Raw genomic sequence first — 19,547 nt, 5'->3', positions numbered from 1 at the left:
CCTTACGAGCTTAATTATTATGAAATTTTTGCAAAAATACTGGATCAGGCTTACATTTTTATATTTCATGTAAAACTTACACATCAGACACTCAAAATAAAATGTGAGAGGGTAATTTGAGTTGCTCTTTCACATGAAGACCTTTCAGTGTGTCCTTCGGGAAATGACCCCAATGACCTTGATAATCGTAGGATCGAGTGGTTCAATTCTATTCAGTCCTCTGGTCAAGTCTGACATTCACATGACTTTTATTCTGGAGATAGCAAAATAGCCTTAGTGGATAAAAAACGCCCTGTATATAATATAACCAAAAACCAACATAAAAATTTGGTTCAGAAAGTTGGCTCAGAGCTGTTCGCTTGATAGAGTTCACGAGATATTATCTTTTCATATCATTTGTTATGGCCAAACAAATTTCACATTTTCTCTATCTAATTGTCCTAAGCTCATACATGTAACCCTAATATTCATAGTTCAGGGCTAATAAACCGCCAAAAATAGGTATATTTAACTGAAACGTCGGTATAGAATTGCAAAGGAATTTTCGTTAAGATAAACTTGATGTTTCTTGTGAATTTCTAATTTCTCTCAAAATTTTTCACTCTATTTTCATTGATATATCATTTCTCAATTGCTTCCTTTTTTAGTCTTTAAAATTTAATTAATCAATTTGTTCACTTTTGAGATAATTTTGTTTCTCTATTTATACCCAAGTGTTTATTAATTTCCCTGAAAATTGATCAGATAATTAAATTGTCTCCGTGATACTCTTTATATTTAATATGAAAACTACATAAATAAAAAACCTAAACTGAATGTGAGTTAATGACTTTCCAGTTCATTGATCATCATCATCAATTAAGGTTTTCCATCAATTTTGATGTCAAACAAATGATTGTAAATTGATCTGTATCATTATCAACGGTAAACTCTTTAACCATGGTAATTCAGCTCAGTTTTTGAATCTTCTCATAAGTCTCAGCATAATAACTCTTTGTGTAAGCCTTAGGTATATATTTTTGCTCTAATATTTTGCTAATACATCATTTGATTCAAATCAAGTTGGAATTTTTTAAAAATCCATTTTCTCCATTCTTGTTTCATGGTAAACAATTGATCAAATCACTATTCTAACCTTCATTTATCTTGTGTGTAATTTTGTTACTTGATGTTCATCAAATCTCATGTGTTAATCATAACGTTCCGGTTATTATTATTACTTTAATATCTGAAAGAATGAGAATACCCACCAATATGGAAAAGAAAAAGATTATAATACCAAAGCCATTGGAAAGAAAGAAACTTGATCAGTATTAAGAAGATGGTTACATTTGATGAATTGAAATATTCTTCTTCTGTTTCTATTACCACATATTAAGTTGTCTCTTCATCTTCACAAAGTGTAAATCAATTGACATTCACATTGAACACCCAAAATCCATGAAGAATTGGAGGATATCGAGTAAAAGAAAACCAGTAATAATGATGATAATAATAATGGAACAGAGGAGAAAATTATTTTGGACCAAATGAAAGCCAAGACGAGGAGTAAAGAGTTGATATGATAAATAAAATAATAGGTTATCTTTGAAAAAAGAAGTATTGAAAATCCTCATGAGCAAATGTCCTTTCGAAACATTCTCTTCCCTACACATATAAAATTATCATGAATTCTTTTTACAGAATTTCTCTTTCAACATTATTTATTTAGCATCATCATCACACTTTTCTCCTTCATCTTTCATCTTCTTTTTACATGTAATACTTTAAAATTCTTGATCATATCCATAATACCATGGAAAAGAAACGTTTCCCTCATCATATGTTTCTCTTCAACTGTTATAATCCATTGGATGGAACGTGTAAAGAGGATGGATATGCATAAGAGGAAGGGAAAAAAAGAAGAGAACTGAGAAAAGAAATCCTGAAGAATAAGAGTATTCCAAGAATGACGAGAATAATATGCTAAAGACACTGAGAATACAAGAAATTCTGTAAGAAAAAAACACAAGATTCTGCTAACCAGTCATATAAAACGATAATTCCATCCGATATAACTCAACTTTTACATGGTTAGTTACATGGATTGATTATAAATGTAATTTATTTTTCTCTCTGTTATTTAGTTGTCCACTTGTTGACAGAGAAAAAGATCAGCTGTAGATAAATAACAGAGAGAGAGAGAGAGAGAGAGAGAGAGAGAGAGAGAAACGAGGAAGATGAACTTAATTCTGAATCCAATCCCGTATCTCCATCAATTGTATCAATTGCTTGGAATCGAAGCTAATTAAAGTAAACAATTAGCTATAAATGTTTACTGTCCTTCTACAATCAACTTTAGTTAATTGTATTCAATTCATCTTATTGTTAACACAATCAATCTCTGCCATCACCAACCCACAGTTTCCCTTAAATCTAATTTGATTGTTTGTCAATTCAATCAATTAGATTTTCTAGAACAATTTATTTTCACCTTTTCTATTTACCTTTATCTCTCTCTCTCTCTTCTTTCTCAACAATTACGATTAATCAAGGAACAATTTAATCAATCCATCAACTTAATCATCTTGACAATTAACTTTTTATCAAGGTGTTATGATCAGCTGACATTTAATCAACATAATTTAAGATTCAATCTTCCAAGATGATTAGGTTAATGATTGATGATTATATTTCACCTTCTTAATATGGCTAATTTAATTTACCTTCTTCTTCCTGCCATCTAATTAGCTAACAATTAATTAATTGTAAACCAAACTTTTATATCAAATAATGTGATATTCAAAGTTAATTGTGTAACCTTTTGTATACCATGATAATAATAATGAACCATCAACGACAATTAACTTAATTATAGCAAAGCATGAAATACATGAGACTTTATTTTCAATGTTTTGATTGTTGCCTTGATTTTAAATTGTTACAATTTGTTATATCAACAATTAAATCACAATGTTATCCAATTTACGGTAAATTGTCAGGCAATTATTAAGGAACGTTAATCAATCATGATTTAGTAAACATAAAGGTAAATTTGTTTACCTAATTTTGAACCATGTTAATTGTGCCAATTTGATGACAATTAACAAACTATCAGTACTAATCATTAAATACAATCACCAGTATAATAATAAAAAGTTTACACTGTAAAAGTCAAACAATTAACGTTTTATTTGCAACCCTTAACTAATCACAATCAACTGTAATTGTGATGGAAATCAACATGATTGTGTTAATCTTTGTGTCTCATTAATCACAACAATTGGTAATTAAATTAATAAAATTTGATGCTAGTTAATTTTGATTAAATCTCAGAGTTAAATTAAAAACTATCGTGTAGTTTGAATGAATTAAAATCACATTTCAACGATAATTGAAATTAATTTACTAATTAATTAGAATCACAATGTGAAGAAAAAAAATATCAACAATTAACTCGACAATCATAATGATGATTAACGTTATTATATATAAATTACCATTGATTAAATTGAAATAACAGTTATGATTACAATGTTATTACAACAATTAGACTCAATGGTGATCATTAATCAAGTTTTAACATTGCTTATGATTAACAATCAATTGATGATTAACATGCGTGTTAAACAATTGTGATTAACTAAATGTTAGTTTAATGATAAACTAACATGAATTGGATGAAAAGTTATACGATAAATTGTAAACTAATTGAATTACAATTAGTTTTAAATTAAGGGAGAAAAAAGTTTTCTCAAGACAAACAATTAACAATAATTTCATTTTCTTCTTTGATTGCTAATCATTAATAATAACATACATTTAGAATCAACCAACAATTAAATTAACCTTCTATTGAATTAAAGTACAATTAGATTGTAATAATAAAAGTTTACATCGAAATCGAACTCAATCAAGTTCGAATGAAATATAAAAAAAAATAAAAGTTCTAATTCGAGTTTCAAAAGTAATAATAACTTTTTTTCTTTTTCTTTCAACTGATTATTATTTTCCATCATTAAATCGGCGAATTAAATTGTTAACAATTGATGATTTAATCGTTTTCTGATAACCTTTTATCACAATGGTTCGAGTAAATAACCAGCGGCTATTAATTAAATTCGAGTAGAAAAGTTTATAGACAATTTTTCGAGTTGAAATTTTCTTAAATTTCATTCTGGAAATTTAAAAATTTTAATCAACAAACATGATAAAGAATCAATGAGAAAACTGAACGATAAAGTTCATTGGAAGAATCAAAATGTTTATCGAGAACTTTTTGATTAATTTTCACAATCGATCGAAGATTATTTGTTTATTCTGATTTCGAAAGGAGAAAACAAAACAATAAATCTGATACGAACTTTTTTCTCCTCGAGTTCTAACCTTTCTAATATTATACGATATTCTTATCATTGCTTTTTTTTTATCTTACAGATTTAATCTTTTCCGTAGAAAACGTTACCATGGTTACCAGCATTTCATGAGTTGATTATGATAGTGAAAATCAATGAATCGTTTGATATTATTGTTATTATATTAATCAAATGATTCCTAATGATTATCAGTGAATCATTGTCGTGAATACATCAATTTGATGAAAATGTTGATTGTTTTTCTATGAGTGTCATTAATGGTGAATAAATTGTTTCTCATTTTGATCTGGATAAAGGAAAATAAAAGTTAATAACAATTTATTTGTCTATTTATATTAATGATAATCAAGATCATTGATACATAAATGAATTCTTGCCTTTTAATCAATGATTTAATCATTTGAATCTTGATCCAAGAAATGATAATCATGAGAAATCATTGATTGTTAATATAAAGATTTGCAACATTAATGATAATGATGATGATGATGATGATGATGATGATGATGATGATGATGCTCATTGATTACCAAGTATGAATCAAGAAATTGTAAGTTAATCAATTGAATGAAAGTGAAATTAATGATTGATCAACAATCAAGCTTCATAAGCTATTGATTTATTGGACTGTAATGTTGAAACATGAAAACTGCTAAACCTTTAATTTAATTGTTACAATCAAACGATTAATAAATAATTATCTTTAATATAATAACTGTTAATATCATAGTAATCATTATATTTGTTGATTGTTTCATTGTTAATGATCAGCAATTTGTCACAGAAAAATAAAAACAATCATTGCAAGAGGTTGAATCAAATGATTGTTTACCAAACCATAACAATCAGGCTAAATCATGAATAATATTATTTTCAACAATCAACTTAAATTATCATAAATAATAATAAATGATAATTTATTAATCTATAATAATGTAATCACAAGTTCATGAGGATTCAGAGGTTCTGTAACCTTGAACATATGATGATCTTTAATCATGAATTTTTACCTGTGGAGGTGAAGAGAGAGAGAGAGAGAGAGAGAAAGTTCTAGATTATAATGAAATTATCACTCACCAGAATCTTTATTAATCTGTTGAAATTTGTGATACTGGTGATGATATTCAGGGGATGGAAGTAAATAAATTCCAAGATATTAATAGTAACTCTGAAAACAATAACAAGATTTGATTATATATTCATTTCCAGGTTCACAATATTATTAATATGTTACCATGAACAAGAAGCAATGAAAAAAAATATAATAGTCTAACAAACGTTAATTTGATTGATGGAATCAGAGCTTTGAGTTTTTCTTTTGATAACAAAATTCTGGTTTTCATCCAGCTTCCTGAACAGGGAGGAACTGAACCTCTTCCCCACCCACTGAAAACACACCTTTGTGAAAACAATAGGCCCTTAAGTTCATTACTTTTCAGAATCTCAATTCTTGGTCAGAAGTTTTCAATAAACTAGGTTATGTTTCATCAACCGCCTACTTATCCCCCTGTTAATCTGAATTCTGGAAGAAAAAGAAAGAAAGAGAGAGAAATCGATGAAAGAAGAATTTTTCTCTATTCATTCCTACGAATTAGATTCTGAATCAACATTTCCATGAATTCTGACGGATTTTGGTTAAAAGGTGGATGAGAAATTAATCTGTCAAAGTTTTGATTGATCATCATCCTAAGATGAATAAATAGTTATCTTTTTATATTCGTTTGGTTACTGGCTATTCAGAACTTTTTCTCTCTCATCATGAACTTTTCCTCGTTTCAATATTATCCTGAATTCACAGGAATTATTTCAGGTTCTGTAAATTGAGAATATTTCAAAATATGTGTAAAAAAATTATTCCAGATTGCAAATGTTTGGTATTCCAATTAACTGATTATCGTTGACATCTCACTGATTATCATCATCATCCTGGTGTCAGTTAGTGTAGATGTAAAAAGATCATCTCATCTGAATACCCTCATCATGGAGAATACATGTAGCATGATGTTCATACATCATTAAACACCCTGAGTATGAGTTAGAGTAACAAAAGAGACACTATTATTATTTAGGTTACCTTAAACTTCATGATATTAGAATTCATTTAGTGAGAAAAGAGCTGATAAACAACATATACATGGAAACAACTCTCAGAATTAGATTTATTTTTCACACTCTTATTATTTTATCAGTTACTGAATATTTCAAGTAACAATTTTCACCATCGAGTTGATGTTTCAATTGTTTATCTTAATTCATTCTCGTCATCGTTTTCAATTCAATTTATTTGGTTGTTTTATCATCAGAATTTAATCATCTTCTCAAATAAACTCTCGTTGTCTTAATCCAATACAAATGAAGACAAACCATCGTCATAATCATCATCTTCTTCTTCTATAAATAATAGAATTCAAATACACTCATAGATTCATCATTCACACCTCTGGATGCGATTCGATTTCAAGATTTTCAGAACTTTTTATTTGGCTCCCCAAGTTATCACATTATCTTCATATTTATGTAATATTATTGGAGACATTTTTTCCTTCCATTACAAAGCCTTGAAGCGATAAGTTTACTCTTTATATTTATCACCATTATCATCCTTATCTTCATCTTTCATATCGTTTTAATGTTAACAATCAACGAATTGTGAGTTTCGAAATTTTCATCAATCTCTACCCCCATCTCTCTCTCTCTCTCTCTCACTCTTGCTTTCTTTCTTGTTTCCAACTCTATTGGAACTGTTACTTTATCATTCCCTGAGAATAAAAGATAAGGTGAAATCGTTCAATTCGAGATCATGATCTGAATTCGAAAAGTTCTAAATCAATACAATTTCGAGGCGAGTTGATAACAAAAGTTTTCTTTTCAAATCAAAATTCTTACAATCAGAACTTTTTTGTTCACCTTTCAGATTAACCTTTGATTTGATTGTTGAAACAAGAATCCAATTATCCCTTTGGGCTTAATATTAATTACGTTGATTAACCAATCAATAAACCCTCATATAATTAGATTGATTCAATTTGAATGTTAATCACCATAATTATCATGAAAACAATTCAAGTTCAAGTATTGATTAGATTTTTATAATTACCATTTAATTTGCTTCTTACAATTTAAATGAGTTACTTGTTTTAATGCTGGTTTAATTGTTTTCAGCTTAAATCACAGGTAATTAACTAGTTAAATATTCAAGATATCCAGTTACAGTTGATTTAATTAACGATCAACAATAAACAATTAACTATGTTTTTTATTGAAGATCAATGAACTTCATTTCAAGTTAATTGTTAACCGTAAACAAATTAATTAGAACCGGACAGAAAATTAATTGCTAATTAAATCAATATACTTGATGATTTATGTAAAGCAATTAATTGTTACCTGATTAAATCTCGTAATCAAATTGATTTATACACAATAATAGATGGAAAAAAAATTAACAATTTAAATTGTTGATAAAACTTTTTGATTGAGTTATTATCATGATAATAAATTGATTTTCTTTGATCAATTAACATCTAATTTGATTTAAATAATTTGTTTCCTTTTCATGTTAATCACAATTATCATTTAAACAAATTAAAGTTCATTTCAAATCAAATAATCAAATTGTTAGGATCAAATTACTTTCCGATAATTTACCAAACTATTACAATTCAAATCAGATTTAAATGTTAATGGATAACAAACAATTAAGCTAATTGTTGAAACAACCAACAAATATTTGATTGATTTAACAATCAATTTTACACAAATGGACAATCATTTATTGATTATTGATTATTGATTTATCAATGATTTATTATATCATTGGACTTGGCGATTTCAACTATTCAAAGTTGATGATATAATTAAATTAACGTTTAAGATGATGTTGATTATATTTCACTGGTTAATATTGATAATCGTTGATGTTACAATCAAATTTGATTCCTGTTCCTCTTTAACAATTTACTATTAAATTATTATTCTGGACAGTATGTTACCTTATCAATTTGATGGTAAATCAATTAATTGATCAAAGTGATAGTTATAACCAATTTGATTTGATTTGATTTGATTTGATGACATTTTCTATCTTATAAATATAAATTTAAACTCTCATCAGAATACAGAGTGGACTGAAAATGATTCATTTACAATCCACTCTGTACATTGATCGTTAATAAATATTATGATTTCATGATGATTGTTGGGATTAGTTTTTCATAACTTCCCCATGTAGTCAATGTAACAAATTGATTGTTGCTGTTTTCTTGAAGATGGTGATACTTTTTTTAATCATCAAAATGATTGTTGATTGATGAAGTTGTTTAATTTGACAGCCTCCAATTTATTGATATTTGATTCATTGTTTACATTTTTTTCATGAAAAATTTCACCCTGAACTCAGTTCAGATCTTCATCTCTCTTTGTTTAACTCATTCCACACACTATATATTGTGTATTTGATGCCTTTCATCAGAATCCATGGTCTCCCTGTATAACGATTACCCTGATCTTCGTGCTATTGTAACGGTGGAAGTTTTTTTTTCTATTCTCTAAACAATTAAAATTAATTTGATTCGTTGAATTGAACTTTTTTTGTACCTTTTTCCATATTGAACTTTGTGTTTTTCCTTGTTCATGAATATATTTTTAGATAATTTCAAGAGATCTCCAATTATCTCTTATCCATTGTTTGATTTTCTGAATCTTCAATTGATGGAGAAGAAAAAAAATTAATTTATTAAGGACTCTTGTCTCTCTCTCTCTCTCTCTCTTGATTGTTTTACCTCCTTCGGCTCAGTTTCCACCTCCATCCTTCCCACTTCTTCATCTATTTCCACTCCTCTTCATGTCTTCCTCTTGTCTCATTAACAAATCAAGTTAACTGAAGGGAGTATATTTCATTATCAGTCGACAACTGAATCAGAATAAAGTTTAATATTCCCGCTGGAAATACTAACTACTTGGAACAAAAATTAAGCCAATAAGTTTAATTGTCACAAAAGGATAGTTAATAAATTGTTAACGATAATAGTCCATGTACTAAGAGTAAACATAATCAAGAGTATAATCAGCAAACTAATCCAAAGATTGACCATTAAACAGTATATACAGAATGGTGATCATGTTGATTGGGAGAAAACGATAATTACAGATCAACATGATGATAATGGAAAACAAAATCTCATGACAATCTAAATAATCTCAGTCTGAATGTGTAATCAAGTTAATTTAGATTCATAAGATGGTCTCAGGTAAATGAGAGTAGCAAATTAAATGTTATCATACAAGAATTAATTGTCAAAACAATCACGATAATCACCAATTAACTAATCTACAATCAGTTGGAATGATTGGTCTCATTGGTGTTGAGATGATGTGTTAAAGATGATGAGGAAAACAATCAACGAGACAACAATAGATTAAATTAATACCATTGATGGAATGGGTGGGAGGTGAAGGTAAGGTGGGAGTGGGAATATAACTGTAAATATTGACAGAAACACAATCAATGGCGATTTCAAGATTAATCTCTGGGAAAAACATACATTCACCTTTCGAGACAATAATAATAATTGCATGGAAATAGATTCCCAATTATTATTAAATAATACACTTTAATCATCAGCACCATGATAATGTTAAATGTTGATGAAATTCAACTGATTATCATCCATTAAAATATTGTTATTGTTTCCATCTCTCTCTCTCTCTCTCTCTCTCTCTCTCTCTCTCTCTCTCTCTCTCACTCTTGTGGTATCATCTTCATCCCGAATACTGAGTAAACATCACTGATCATCATGAAGGTGAATCTTTTAGGAAGAAACGAGAAAAAAGTAAATTGTTACACCGAAAATGGTTCAGAATCTTTCTCGAAATTCATTATTCTATGTTTCCATAAGCTGTTTCCATTTTGGTCGATGAAACTTTTCTCGTTCTTTGTCCAGTTTTTTTTCGAGTAATTCCAAACTTTGATATACTATTGTCTTCACATAATTATCATCATCATCATCACCATGGTGAACATTTAGTTTCTCTTTCTTTTCTTTCATTGGATACACTTGTACTTTCATCTTCTCTTCAATGTTTCATCTTGTTTCTTTTCTCGCTCTCTCTCTCTTGATCCATCCGCTTGTTTCATCTTTCTATCTCCATCCTCATCATCTTTGGATCAATGATCAAATGTAAATAAATTTCGTCACATTTTTGTTTACTGTAAGTGTTGTGTGAATGTGTGAGTGTGTGTGTGTGTTTGTGAAGACTGATTGAAAGAAACCAAGCCAGGTAGAATGGATTAATTTTCCACTTGATCGGTCGATGGATCCAATGAATCAACAAAAAAAATCAACAAGGCATCCAAGTTGCTGGATTTCATTTGTCATCTTGTTTTCATCCTTCTTTCATCATCTTCCTCTTCACCCTGAGTGAAGTTTCAAATAATTTTTCCTTTGGTATCTTTGGTGTCTTGTTTATCCTCATCACTTTTCCCCAATACTTGAATTTACGCTTTACTCTTGGTCATTAAAGGAAAACTGCAGAGAAAAACAATACAATCATTGTCATCATGATATTCTCATCATCATCATGATTATGACATGATGTTTTTATCTCTATCATTCTTTGTGTATCTTCAAAAGGTATATTTCGAAAACATCATTACAACAAAAAAAAGAATAGAAATTTTTTTTTGTTACTTGGACATTTTCCTTCCTTTCGAGGATCAAAAACAAAATAGTTCTTGTCGTTGTAAAGTAATTTAACCAATCAATAAATATCCGTAGTCTGCGACATTTTGTCCATTACGATTAATAGAATACTAAATTAACTGTCAATTCTTGAACTTGTATATCCGCCATGCAAAGAGTTTGTTTGATGATGAAATTAAAGTTAACTAATTGAAGGTAGTGATGATGATGGTGATCAATATTATGGATATTGTAGGTGTTGATGATGATGATGATGATGTTCATAATCATCATCTTTTCACTTTCCATTACAAGAGTTTGCATGATAAACTCATCATTTAGAACTGACTAAAAAGGATAAGAGCGGAAAAGAGGGATAAGAGATCAGGCAATTGTCAAAGGAATTGAAACGAATGATTCATTAATTCATGGTCAGTCAACTAGCCAATAGGTAATTCAAGCATCATAATAATTTCCATGATGAAAACAACAAACTCATTAATTGATCACTTTCTCCCTTTTCTCTCTCCGTGGTGATATTTAACTTGAAACCAAAGGGAAATCATATCCTTGAACCATTTAACTTTTTCCTCAACCGGTAAAGTTTAATCATGTTCATCCAATGATTTTTCAGTCCATTTGAATTTAAAATGAGTCCAATTCAATCTTAATCCTTAATTTGATTTTATCCAATAACCATAATCATGAATCTGAAGAAAAATATAACGAGCGAGAGAGAGAGAGAGAGCAAAAAAAGAAATAGAAAACAATCATGAAAAACTCATTCCATATTCAATCATCACTTGTCAAGAGAGTGAAAAATTTTCTCAGTGAATTTTAAGTAACCACCTCAAATGGAAACTATCAATTGACAGAACCACGATGAATCCAACTCGTTGGAGGGAAAAATATAATTTCTCGTTTATATGCAAATATAACGGTTAACACACTCATCGTAATGTGCCTTATGAAATTTAACCTGTGGCCTTATATTGGTTAACCTTTCGGGAATTTGATGATTGATGTAGCAAGAATTTCAGATCAACTTTTACCATGTTTATCATTGATCCATATAATACTTTTTTTCATCTTCTCCTTCCTCTCTCTCTCTCTCTCTCTCTTCAAAGGGAGTTTCTTGTATATATGTATCACAGTTGAAAGGAATATCAGGCAATATTACACTTCGATGTAATAATATACTCGATAATGGTTTTTCCTTTGAGTTCCACATCCGTTAGGTTAGCAAATCATAAACTTCAAAAGGTTGACGTTGAAGATTCTCAGAAAATCAGATGATCTGCAAGAGAATAGAAAAAAAAATTGTATAATCGATTGAGATCTTTTCGAGCTTATTGTCAATTTTTTCTTCTTCCCTTGTAATATGTAAGATCAAAGAGGAAGATGAGAAAATTGAAGTTTTTTTTTCTTTACCTGATATTAAATGAGAGACACTTGAAGAGACAGTTTCATGGGATTGGGAAGAGAGAGAGAGAGAGAAAAAAAATTGAATGAGTTGGTGATGATCTTCTTGTTATAATAATAAGAAGATGGATAAAGTATTTCAAGTGATGAAGGTGAATTTCTTGGTGGTGGTGATGATCATGTTATTGAGGGATAAGAATGAGACACACCGAGAATATATGGAAAGAAGAGTTTTCATCATGTTTTCCATCAAATTCTGTCCCAGGAAATTTTCTTCCATTCTTCTCGTTGAATTACTAAAGCAACAACATGTCAATTCCAATCTTATATTATGTATTATCTTTTCCTTGATCCAGTATTTTCGTCACTTTTTAATAACCACCTTTCACCTTTTCATCTCTCAATCTTCCTGGTGTCCACTTTAGTCCAATGGTCATTTAGAAGAAGAGAAAAAGTTATATTCTTTTATTCCATTTCCTCTTCTCTCTCTCTCTCCTCAATCCATTCAGTGTTTCTCTGGTTTGATAATAACATTCACTTTGATTTTCTTTGACCAATGACCAGCAAAGTGATCTAATATATTGAGAGATGATGGACAAGTTAGAAAAGGAAATGGTCACTTCAATCATTTAGAAATATAGAGATGATAATGTTGATTGCAAATCAAGAGATTAAGATGAATCAAGAGAAAGGATTAAGGAGCAAATTAGCTTGATGACTTTGGCAGGTTAACAGGTGAGCTTGACACCGATTAATTGTAAATACCACCAATTGGAAACACTTGAGGTTAACTTAATTGTTGGTTAGTCAGGATTATTGGTAGTTAAACATGGGAATACTCAGGTTGTCTGTTAATAGCTGGTAATAATAATTACTAAATCACTGGATTAGATTAATACAAATAAAAAGGGATAACAAACATCAAGATTAATTTTGAGAAATGGCAAATGAATCAAATCATAAATGTAAGATGAAAATTATGTTGCAGTTAATTGTTTTGTTTGGCTTTTTTAATACACTTACCTGATTAAGTTACCGTTAATTACTCAGCTTTTCTTTAACAATAATACAACAAAGAATACACCTTGTTAATCTGGTTAAATTACCTTTAGAATAGGAAAGAAAATATTAATTCCAAAGGGAAAAATATATCACATGTTATCCTATGGAAAGAAAAACAAAACATAAAATGGAAACAAAGAGAAAATAAAATGTAAACATCATGAGATGAATCGAATTAAATTAACAGAAATTAGAGATTAATCAAAGATTTACTTACCTTTATAAGAAGCACTTTAACAAGAGGAACAATTAAAAGTAATCACAATTAAAGAAGAGAATAAGAGAGAAAGTGATTAACATGATTTAGTGGAGAAAATGAATTTTCAACTGATTTAAATGTTTACCTTTTCGATTGTTTGTCTTAAATCAATGGTCGAAATGTAGACAGAGAAAAAGACAGTGGAACGAAAAGTTGTTTTCAATTGTTAATCATACGAAAGATTTTTGATTGTTGATTGTTGATTGTTGATTGTTAAAGGTAAATTTGTTACAGTTAATCAATTGCTCTAAGGGTAAACGATGGTTACGCTCGTTTCCTATGGTTGATTAGTCTGATTGTTGTTTTCGCGTTTGTTGTTACAATCAAAAAGGGAATCAATCAAATTTGATTAACTTCAAGTTAACTAATAATAACTTTCAACAATTAACATTAACATCGCATTTTTATTGATTGTTATTCTAAACTGTGATATATTGTTGTAACTTTGCTCAGTAATCAACGAGGTTATCAAAAGTGTATTTATGTTACCAGTCCAATGGTTTGATGTTCAACAGACAATCACAATTTCACCCATGAGGATTCAGAGTTTTATTCAAGATCATCATGAACTTTCAATGTTAAATCATCCTCATCATCAACATCATCACAATAATCATCATTTATTACAATCCAATTCACCAACGAATCAACAACATATCAAGTCAAACAAAATCTAATTTCCGGCAAAATAATCAAATATCAATCAAATTCATTTCTCCAGGTTATTTAACAACAATAAGATAATTTAACATTTACAAACGTGATTAAAGTTAATCATTAAGGTGGAAAATTTTAAATCAGTATTATTATTACAATTGATTGAGTTTAATTTGATTCGGTTTGATATTGAACTAATAATGAAACGAAACGAAGGAAAAAAAATCAGTTAATTGAGCAATTAAGTTAATCTCAATGATCGAGAGCTTAATTGTTGTTACATTTTCATCACAATAGAAAGTTGTCCCTAATTGTTGACAATTAATACATTTGAAGATGAAAATTAATCTCCATTGATAATTTAGTTTGTCTATTTGTATCTGATTGAATTAAAGGTTAATCACTTTGTGTATGTGATTTTTGTGTAAATTGTTTCGTCAATTGTATCGAGTAACAATTAGATAAACAAATTAGCAATTGAATTAGTTCAAATTTCTTTCAATCAACTTTCATTTCTCTCATTGATTGTTACAATGAATCTAATTGTAATGATTAGAACCCTGTCAATTAGTGATTATTTCATCTTCTATTACATAATAATAACAATAAGTACAGTTATTGATTAACTAATGCCCATCATTTGTATAATCATGAGGGATTTAATTGCTTGGCAAGATGATATTTGATCATCAAAATAATCACCAAAACAACAATAACAATCAATTTAATACAACAATATATTAAATGTTTACGTTTTAGGACAAACATTGAATATTAATTGTTATTGATTGTTGACTGATTTGATTCGTTTCAATGTTGTTTAATCTTGCAAACTTTCAATGATCCATTTGATTGTTTCTTCCCATTGTGTATCCATTTGATTGTTGATTAATTGATTTTCTGTTTGTTTATTTTTCCTTTCAGGAAGAATATGGTTTCCCCAACCAATGCCATTCTAACGGGTTTGGCCGTTGCCGATATGCTCGTGATGCTTGACTATATGCCCTTCTCGATTCACACTTACATCCGACGGGATCAACCGACCACCGAATTGTATTCCTACCCATGGACAGTTTTTACACTTTTTCATGCTCATTTTTCCGTTGTATTTCATTCAATATCAACATGGTTAACTATTCTTCTTGCCATTTGGAGGCTTTTATCCGTAAGGTAAGTGTCCAGGATGTCACATAATCGTCATCCATTAAGATGAACCTTTTCCAATAGAAAGTCCATCAAACTTGATAATGGTAAACATTAGTAATTCGAGATCATCTAATATGCTAAGATATAAATAGACATTGAAAACCAATTGTAATAAAAGTTGAGCTGGAAAAAAAAGTATCTCATTAATATTAACAAATTTTGCAAAAACTGTCACCAAATTGACAATTATTTTCATTCCTTCAGTTATTTATCATTGTTATTATCATGCATTTGTAAATACATTTACATTACATTGGCGTGTGGGTGAATTAAGTAAATATTAGTATCATTCTTGAATTACCATCAAATTCATAATTTATATATAATACTTTCGACAATATTATCACTCCCGAGCGTAGGAGGAATGAGAATTGAATGAAAATTGAAAAGATTTATGAGAAAACATCTTAATTAGTCAGCTAAATGGAATAGATATAAATTCTAACCATGGAATAGAATTGAATGAAAAAAAAAGAACCATGATAATAACTGATAATCAGATCGTTTTCCTATTGAATGAATACAAGAAGAAGAAAAAAAAACTCCATCATTGGCTATTTAACTCGTAGCAATTTTAGAGGATTAAGATTATAGCTAAGGTTAAGTGCGTTCAATATTAATAAATTGCGGAATATAAATACTTGTTTAACTGATTCTTGGATATAAATATATGAGAATTGGTGTAATATTATTATTCATCCGATGGATTTAACCATTTCAAATGAATAACAATCTATAATCTGGAAACAATCAAAAACCATTTCAACAGAATAAAAGGAGAGAGAATGTACATAAATGACCACAAATAGAAATAATAATAATTCCTATGGAATATGATGAGAGAGAGAAAAAAGAAAATCAATAAAAGAATTACCAGAATATCGAGATAATATTCCATCTCTAAAGCTTAAGGTTTAAACGATGAAAAGATTTACCATTTAATATGTAACTTTTTGTTTTCTCTTCCATTTTCATGATAATATAATATTCGATTATTATTATTATTATTATCTTCTTATTCTGGATACTTACCTTGTGATCGGGAATCCATTTTATGGCAACTCGATAATGTCCAGTTATCCAACCCAAAGTAGAACTTGGTTCACAATGAGAAACGCTGTTGTCTCAATCATCTCGATCTATTTGATTGTACCAATATTTTGTGTTCCAATGTACCTTTCGTTTACCATTTCACCGGTGCAAGTTGAACAATCTTATTATTACAGGGTAAGAGAAAATTTCATCTCTCCATCAAATGATAATTGTCAACTTGGTGATAATCAGGTTAATTGATGTGTAACCATTTGGTCAGTTGAAAAAAAAAATGTCCATTCTCTTTAATTGTAACACTTTTCATGATCCATTTCCATCAGTGAAAATATCAAATTGAGAAATGAATTGATTCAAGATTCATTTCTGATAATGGTCACTGAATTTTCTTGTATATTAACATGGTCAAAGTTGTTTCCTTGTTGATCATCCATCATCATTTCATTGGTTTATTTCAGGTTGGAAATATTATTTAAAGATGAAATCATTGATTTCTATCAATCATTTTGTATAATTAAATGTTGACCAAGTTCAGGTTGAGGTCAATACTTGTTGATGTTGTTTGATTAAATGACTTTTCTATCCAAATCATTTATAAATAAATAGAGTTCAGGAAAAGTTCATCGATAGATTCAGCTGATTCTAAATTTGAGTAAAGTAAAAGGGAAAATAAATCACTGGTGAGATTCTCAATATTAAACATGTTTAGTTGGTGGATTGTGTGAAATTGTAACAAAGATTCATGGAGATAAATCCATTCATTTGAGAGATTTTTTTACATGAATGAAACACATGGAATAATGTCAACACACCGGTGGGTGTAGAATACTATTCAGCTGTATGAGAGAGAGAGAATATTGAGAAAGAAAAACACTTAAGGGGAGAGAAAAACATGAGAATCTAGGAGGGAAAACAGGGTGGACCAGATTGAGTAACGAAGAAAAATAAACAGTAAATGGTTTCATCAATTCCATTGGAATATACTTTATATGTATAAGAGAAAAGGTAAAATTTATTACCAAAGGTTTGGGAGTGGATTCTAAGGTAAGAGAAATGGATAAGAATAGAAAAAGAAAATATGTAAATATCATGATAGCAACAAGTTCTGAGAGGAAAATAATAACTCGAATTGGAGAGAATAGAACAAAATTGAATGGAATAGAATAGAATAGAAAAAGAGAAGAACAAAATAGAATAACAATCACTTACCATTTTCGAATTCTTTTTACAATTTCGACTTAAATTGTTTCCTTATTGGAATATTTTTTAATCGTCATCAGGATTCTAAGCGATTACCTCATGAATTTTCAACAGAATTTATCGTTATTAGTAAGATGTAAAGAAGAAGATAAAGTTAACAACATGATAATTTTCTAGAGATGGAAAAATATCAGGAAAAGATGAAAAAAAGTTCTGAGAATGGAAATAAAAACAAATGACTTACATTGAACACCAAACGGAAAGGTGAATTAATTGTTACTCTTAATTGGTCGTGTTGTCAAGGATTAAAGAAAAGAGGATTACCTGTTCAAAGACAATTAGATGAGGAAAAAACAATCCAGATAATAAGGGTAACTGATTGGGAGAAGAGAAACTAAATTAAGACAATTAGTTGAATCTCTATGAAGTAAAATATGAGAATCTTGGATCTCAAGGTGAAACGAACAACCAAAAAAGCTACTTACCTTTTCTGTTAAATTTAAGTTAATTTATCTTGTGAATATCAACCGTTGAGACGGAATTAAATCAATGATCAAACGTAATTAACGATAATCAACTTTGTCTGGAGACAATTAATTAGTTTCAATAAGATTTTGTTTACCTTTAAATCAACAATGTAACAATTAGTGAATCAGGTGATCAAATAGATAAACTTAAGAAAATCAATTGGATTATCTTACCTTTTCTTATCCATTGTAATTAATTTTGATTGTTAATCAGTTGACAATTTAAGATTATTACATGTAAGCGAATGGCAAATCATCTAATTAGATTCAAAATGAAAAAACAATTTGATTCGTCAAGAAGATTTAAAGTTAAGCCTTGAGATTAACAATAAGTTTCGGTTAATCAGTTTTCTTAATTTTTTTCATCTCTTTCTGATTGTTGATCGTTAACTGGATTTCAGGTAATTAATGAATTCCTATTCATTTTCATATATCAAACTCTTACCTTTAATTTGATTTGATTCTATTTCATCTAAAGGCTTCTATTTTTTTCTTCTTTCAATTTCTATCAATAAGAATTTGAAGTTTATTCTGAGAGAGAATAGACTTACATCTCTCTCTCTCTCTCTCTCTCTCTCTCTCTCTCTCTCTCTGGTGCTCGAACTTATCGAAAAGTAAGTTATCCTTAAAGAGAAAACTTTTCATTACAATTAATTGATTGGATCATTTTCTTTGATTGAATGTTTGATTTTCCATCATCATTAGTTGATCTTTATGGGTTTTCACTTGAATCTCAAGAATGGATTCTTAAGAAGGTAAAATTATCCAAAGGCCTCAAGAACATTTTCTTCCCTCCGCCATTTTCCATCTTCATCATCTTGACATTTTACTCTTAATATTTCTCCATCTTTTCTCTATCTTTCTCTCTCTCTCTCCTATCATGATAATTTCTCATGATTATGGTGAAATTCAGTGAAAAATATCTGAACAAAAACTCATTTTAAAGGCATCTCCTTGAGGAGTTTTTTTCCTCCAACTATTACTTTCTTAATATAAGAAAACTTTTACTTCTCATCTTATTCAAACGTAACAACAACTTGATTGTTATTCACTTTTTAATCATTGTAATAATAATCAACGAGAATAAACTATATTCTCGAAGCAACAATTAACTCCCAGTTCGTTGTTT

General features: G+C 29.0%; 1 protein-coding gene and 2 long non-coding RNA genes across 5 annotated transcripts in view; 1 reads left to right on the top strand and 2 right to left on the bottom strand.

Annotated features, from left to right (window-relative positions):
• LOC128389988 (G-protein coupled receptor dmsr-1-like) overlaps positions 1 to 19,547 on the top strand; it is a 46,435-nt gene that overhangs the window by 25,018 nt on the left and 1,870 nt on the right. Inside the window, exons 2-3 of the mRNA XM_053349644.1 lie at positions 15,360 to 15,605; positions 16,718 to 16,868. Coding sequence (XP_053205619.1) covers positions 15,360 to 15,605; positions 16,718 to 16,868 — 397 coding nt within the window. The remainder of the gene's footprint in view (positions 1 to 15,359; positions 15,606 to 16,717; positions 16,869 to 19,547) is intronic.
• Positions 9,973 to 14,017, bottom strand: LOC128389991 (uncharacterized). Of its 2 annotated transcripts, none has more exons than XR_008325557.1 (5): positions 13,737 to 14,017; positions 13,481 to 13,620; positions 12,467 to 13,339; positions 11,885 to 12,332; positions 9,973 to 11,745 (listed from the first exon to the last, which is right to left on the bottom strand). It is a non-coding gene; the product is annotated as an uncharacterized LOC128389991 (long non-coding RNA). The 2 variants fall into 2 exon arrangements; XR_008325558.1 differs by having other exon boundaries at positions 12,467 to 13,030.
• On the bottom strand, positions 15,491 to 18,801 carry LOC128389990 (uncharacterized). 2 transcript variants are annotated; one of them, XR_008325556.1, is made up of 4 exons: positions 18,377 to 18,801; positions 17,901 to 18,285; positions 16,674 to 17,333; positions 15,491 to 15,718 (listed from the first exon to the last, which is right to left on the bottom strand). It is a non-coding gene; the product is annotated as an uncharacterized LOC128389990 (long non-coding RNA). The 2 variants fall into 2 exon arrangements; XR_008325555.1 differs by lacking the exon at positions 15,491 to 15,718 and having other exon boundaries at positions 16,847 to 17,333; positions 17,901 to 18,064; positions 18,136 to 18,285.

This window comes from Panonychus citri, unplaced genomic scaffold (assembly GCF_014898815.1).
Source record: "Panonychus citri isolate SS breed McGregor unplaced genomic scaffold, ASM1489881v1 Contig00113, whole genome shotgun sequence".
Taxonomy (NCBI): domain Eukaryota; kingdom Metazoa; phylum Arthropoda; class Arachnida; order Trombidiformes; family Tetranychidae; genus Panonychus; species Panonychus citri.
The sequence above is the reverse complement of the archived record's forward strand: the minus strand, read 5'-3'. Positions and strand labels throughout refer to the sequence as shown.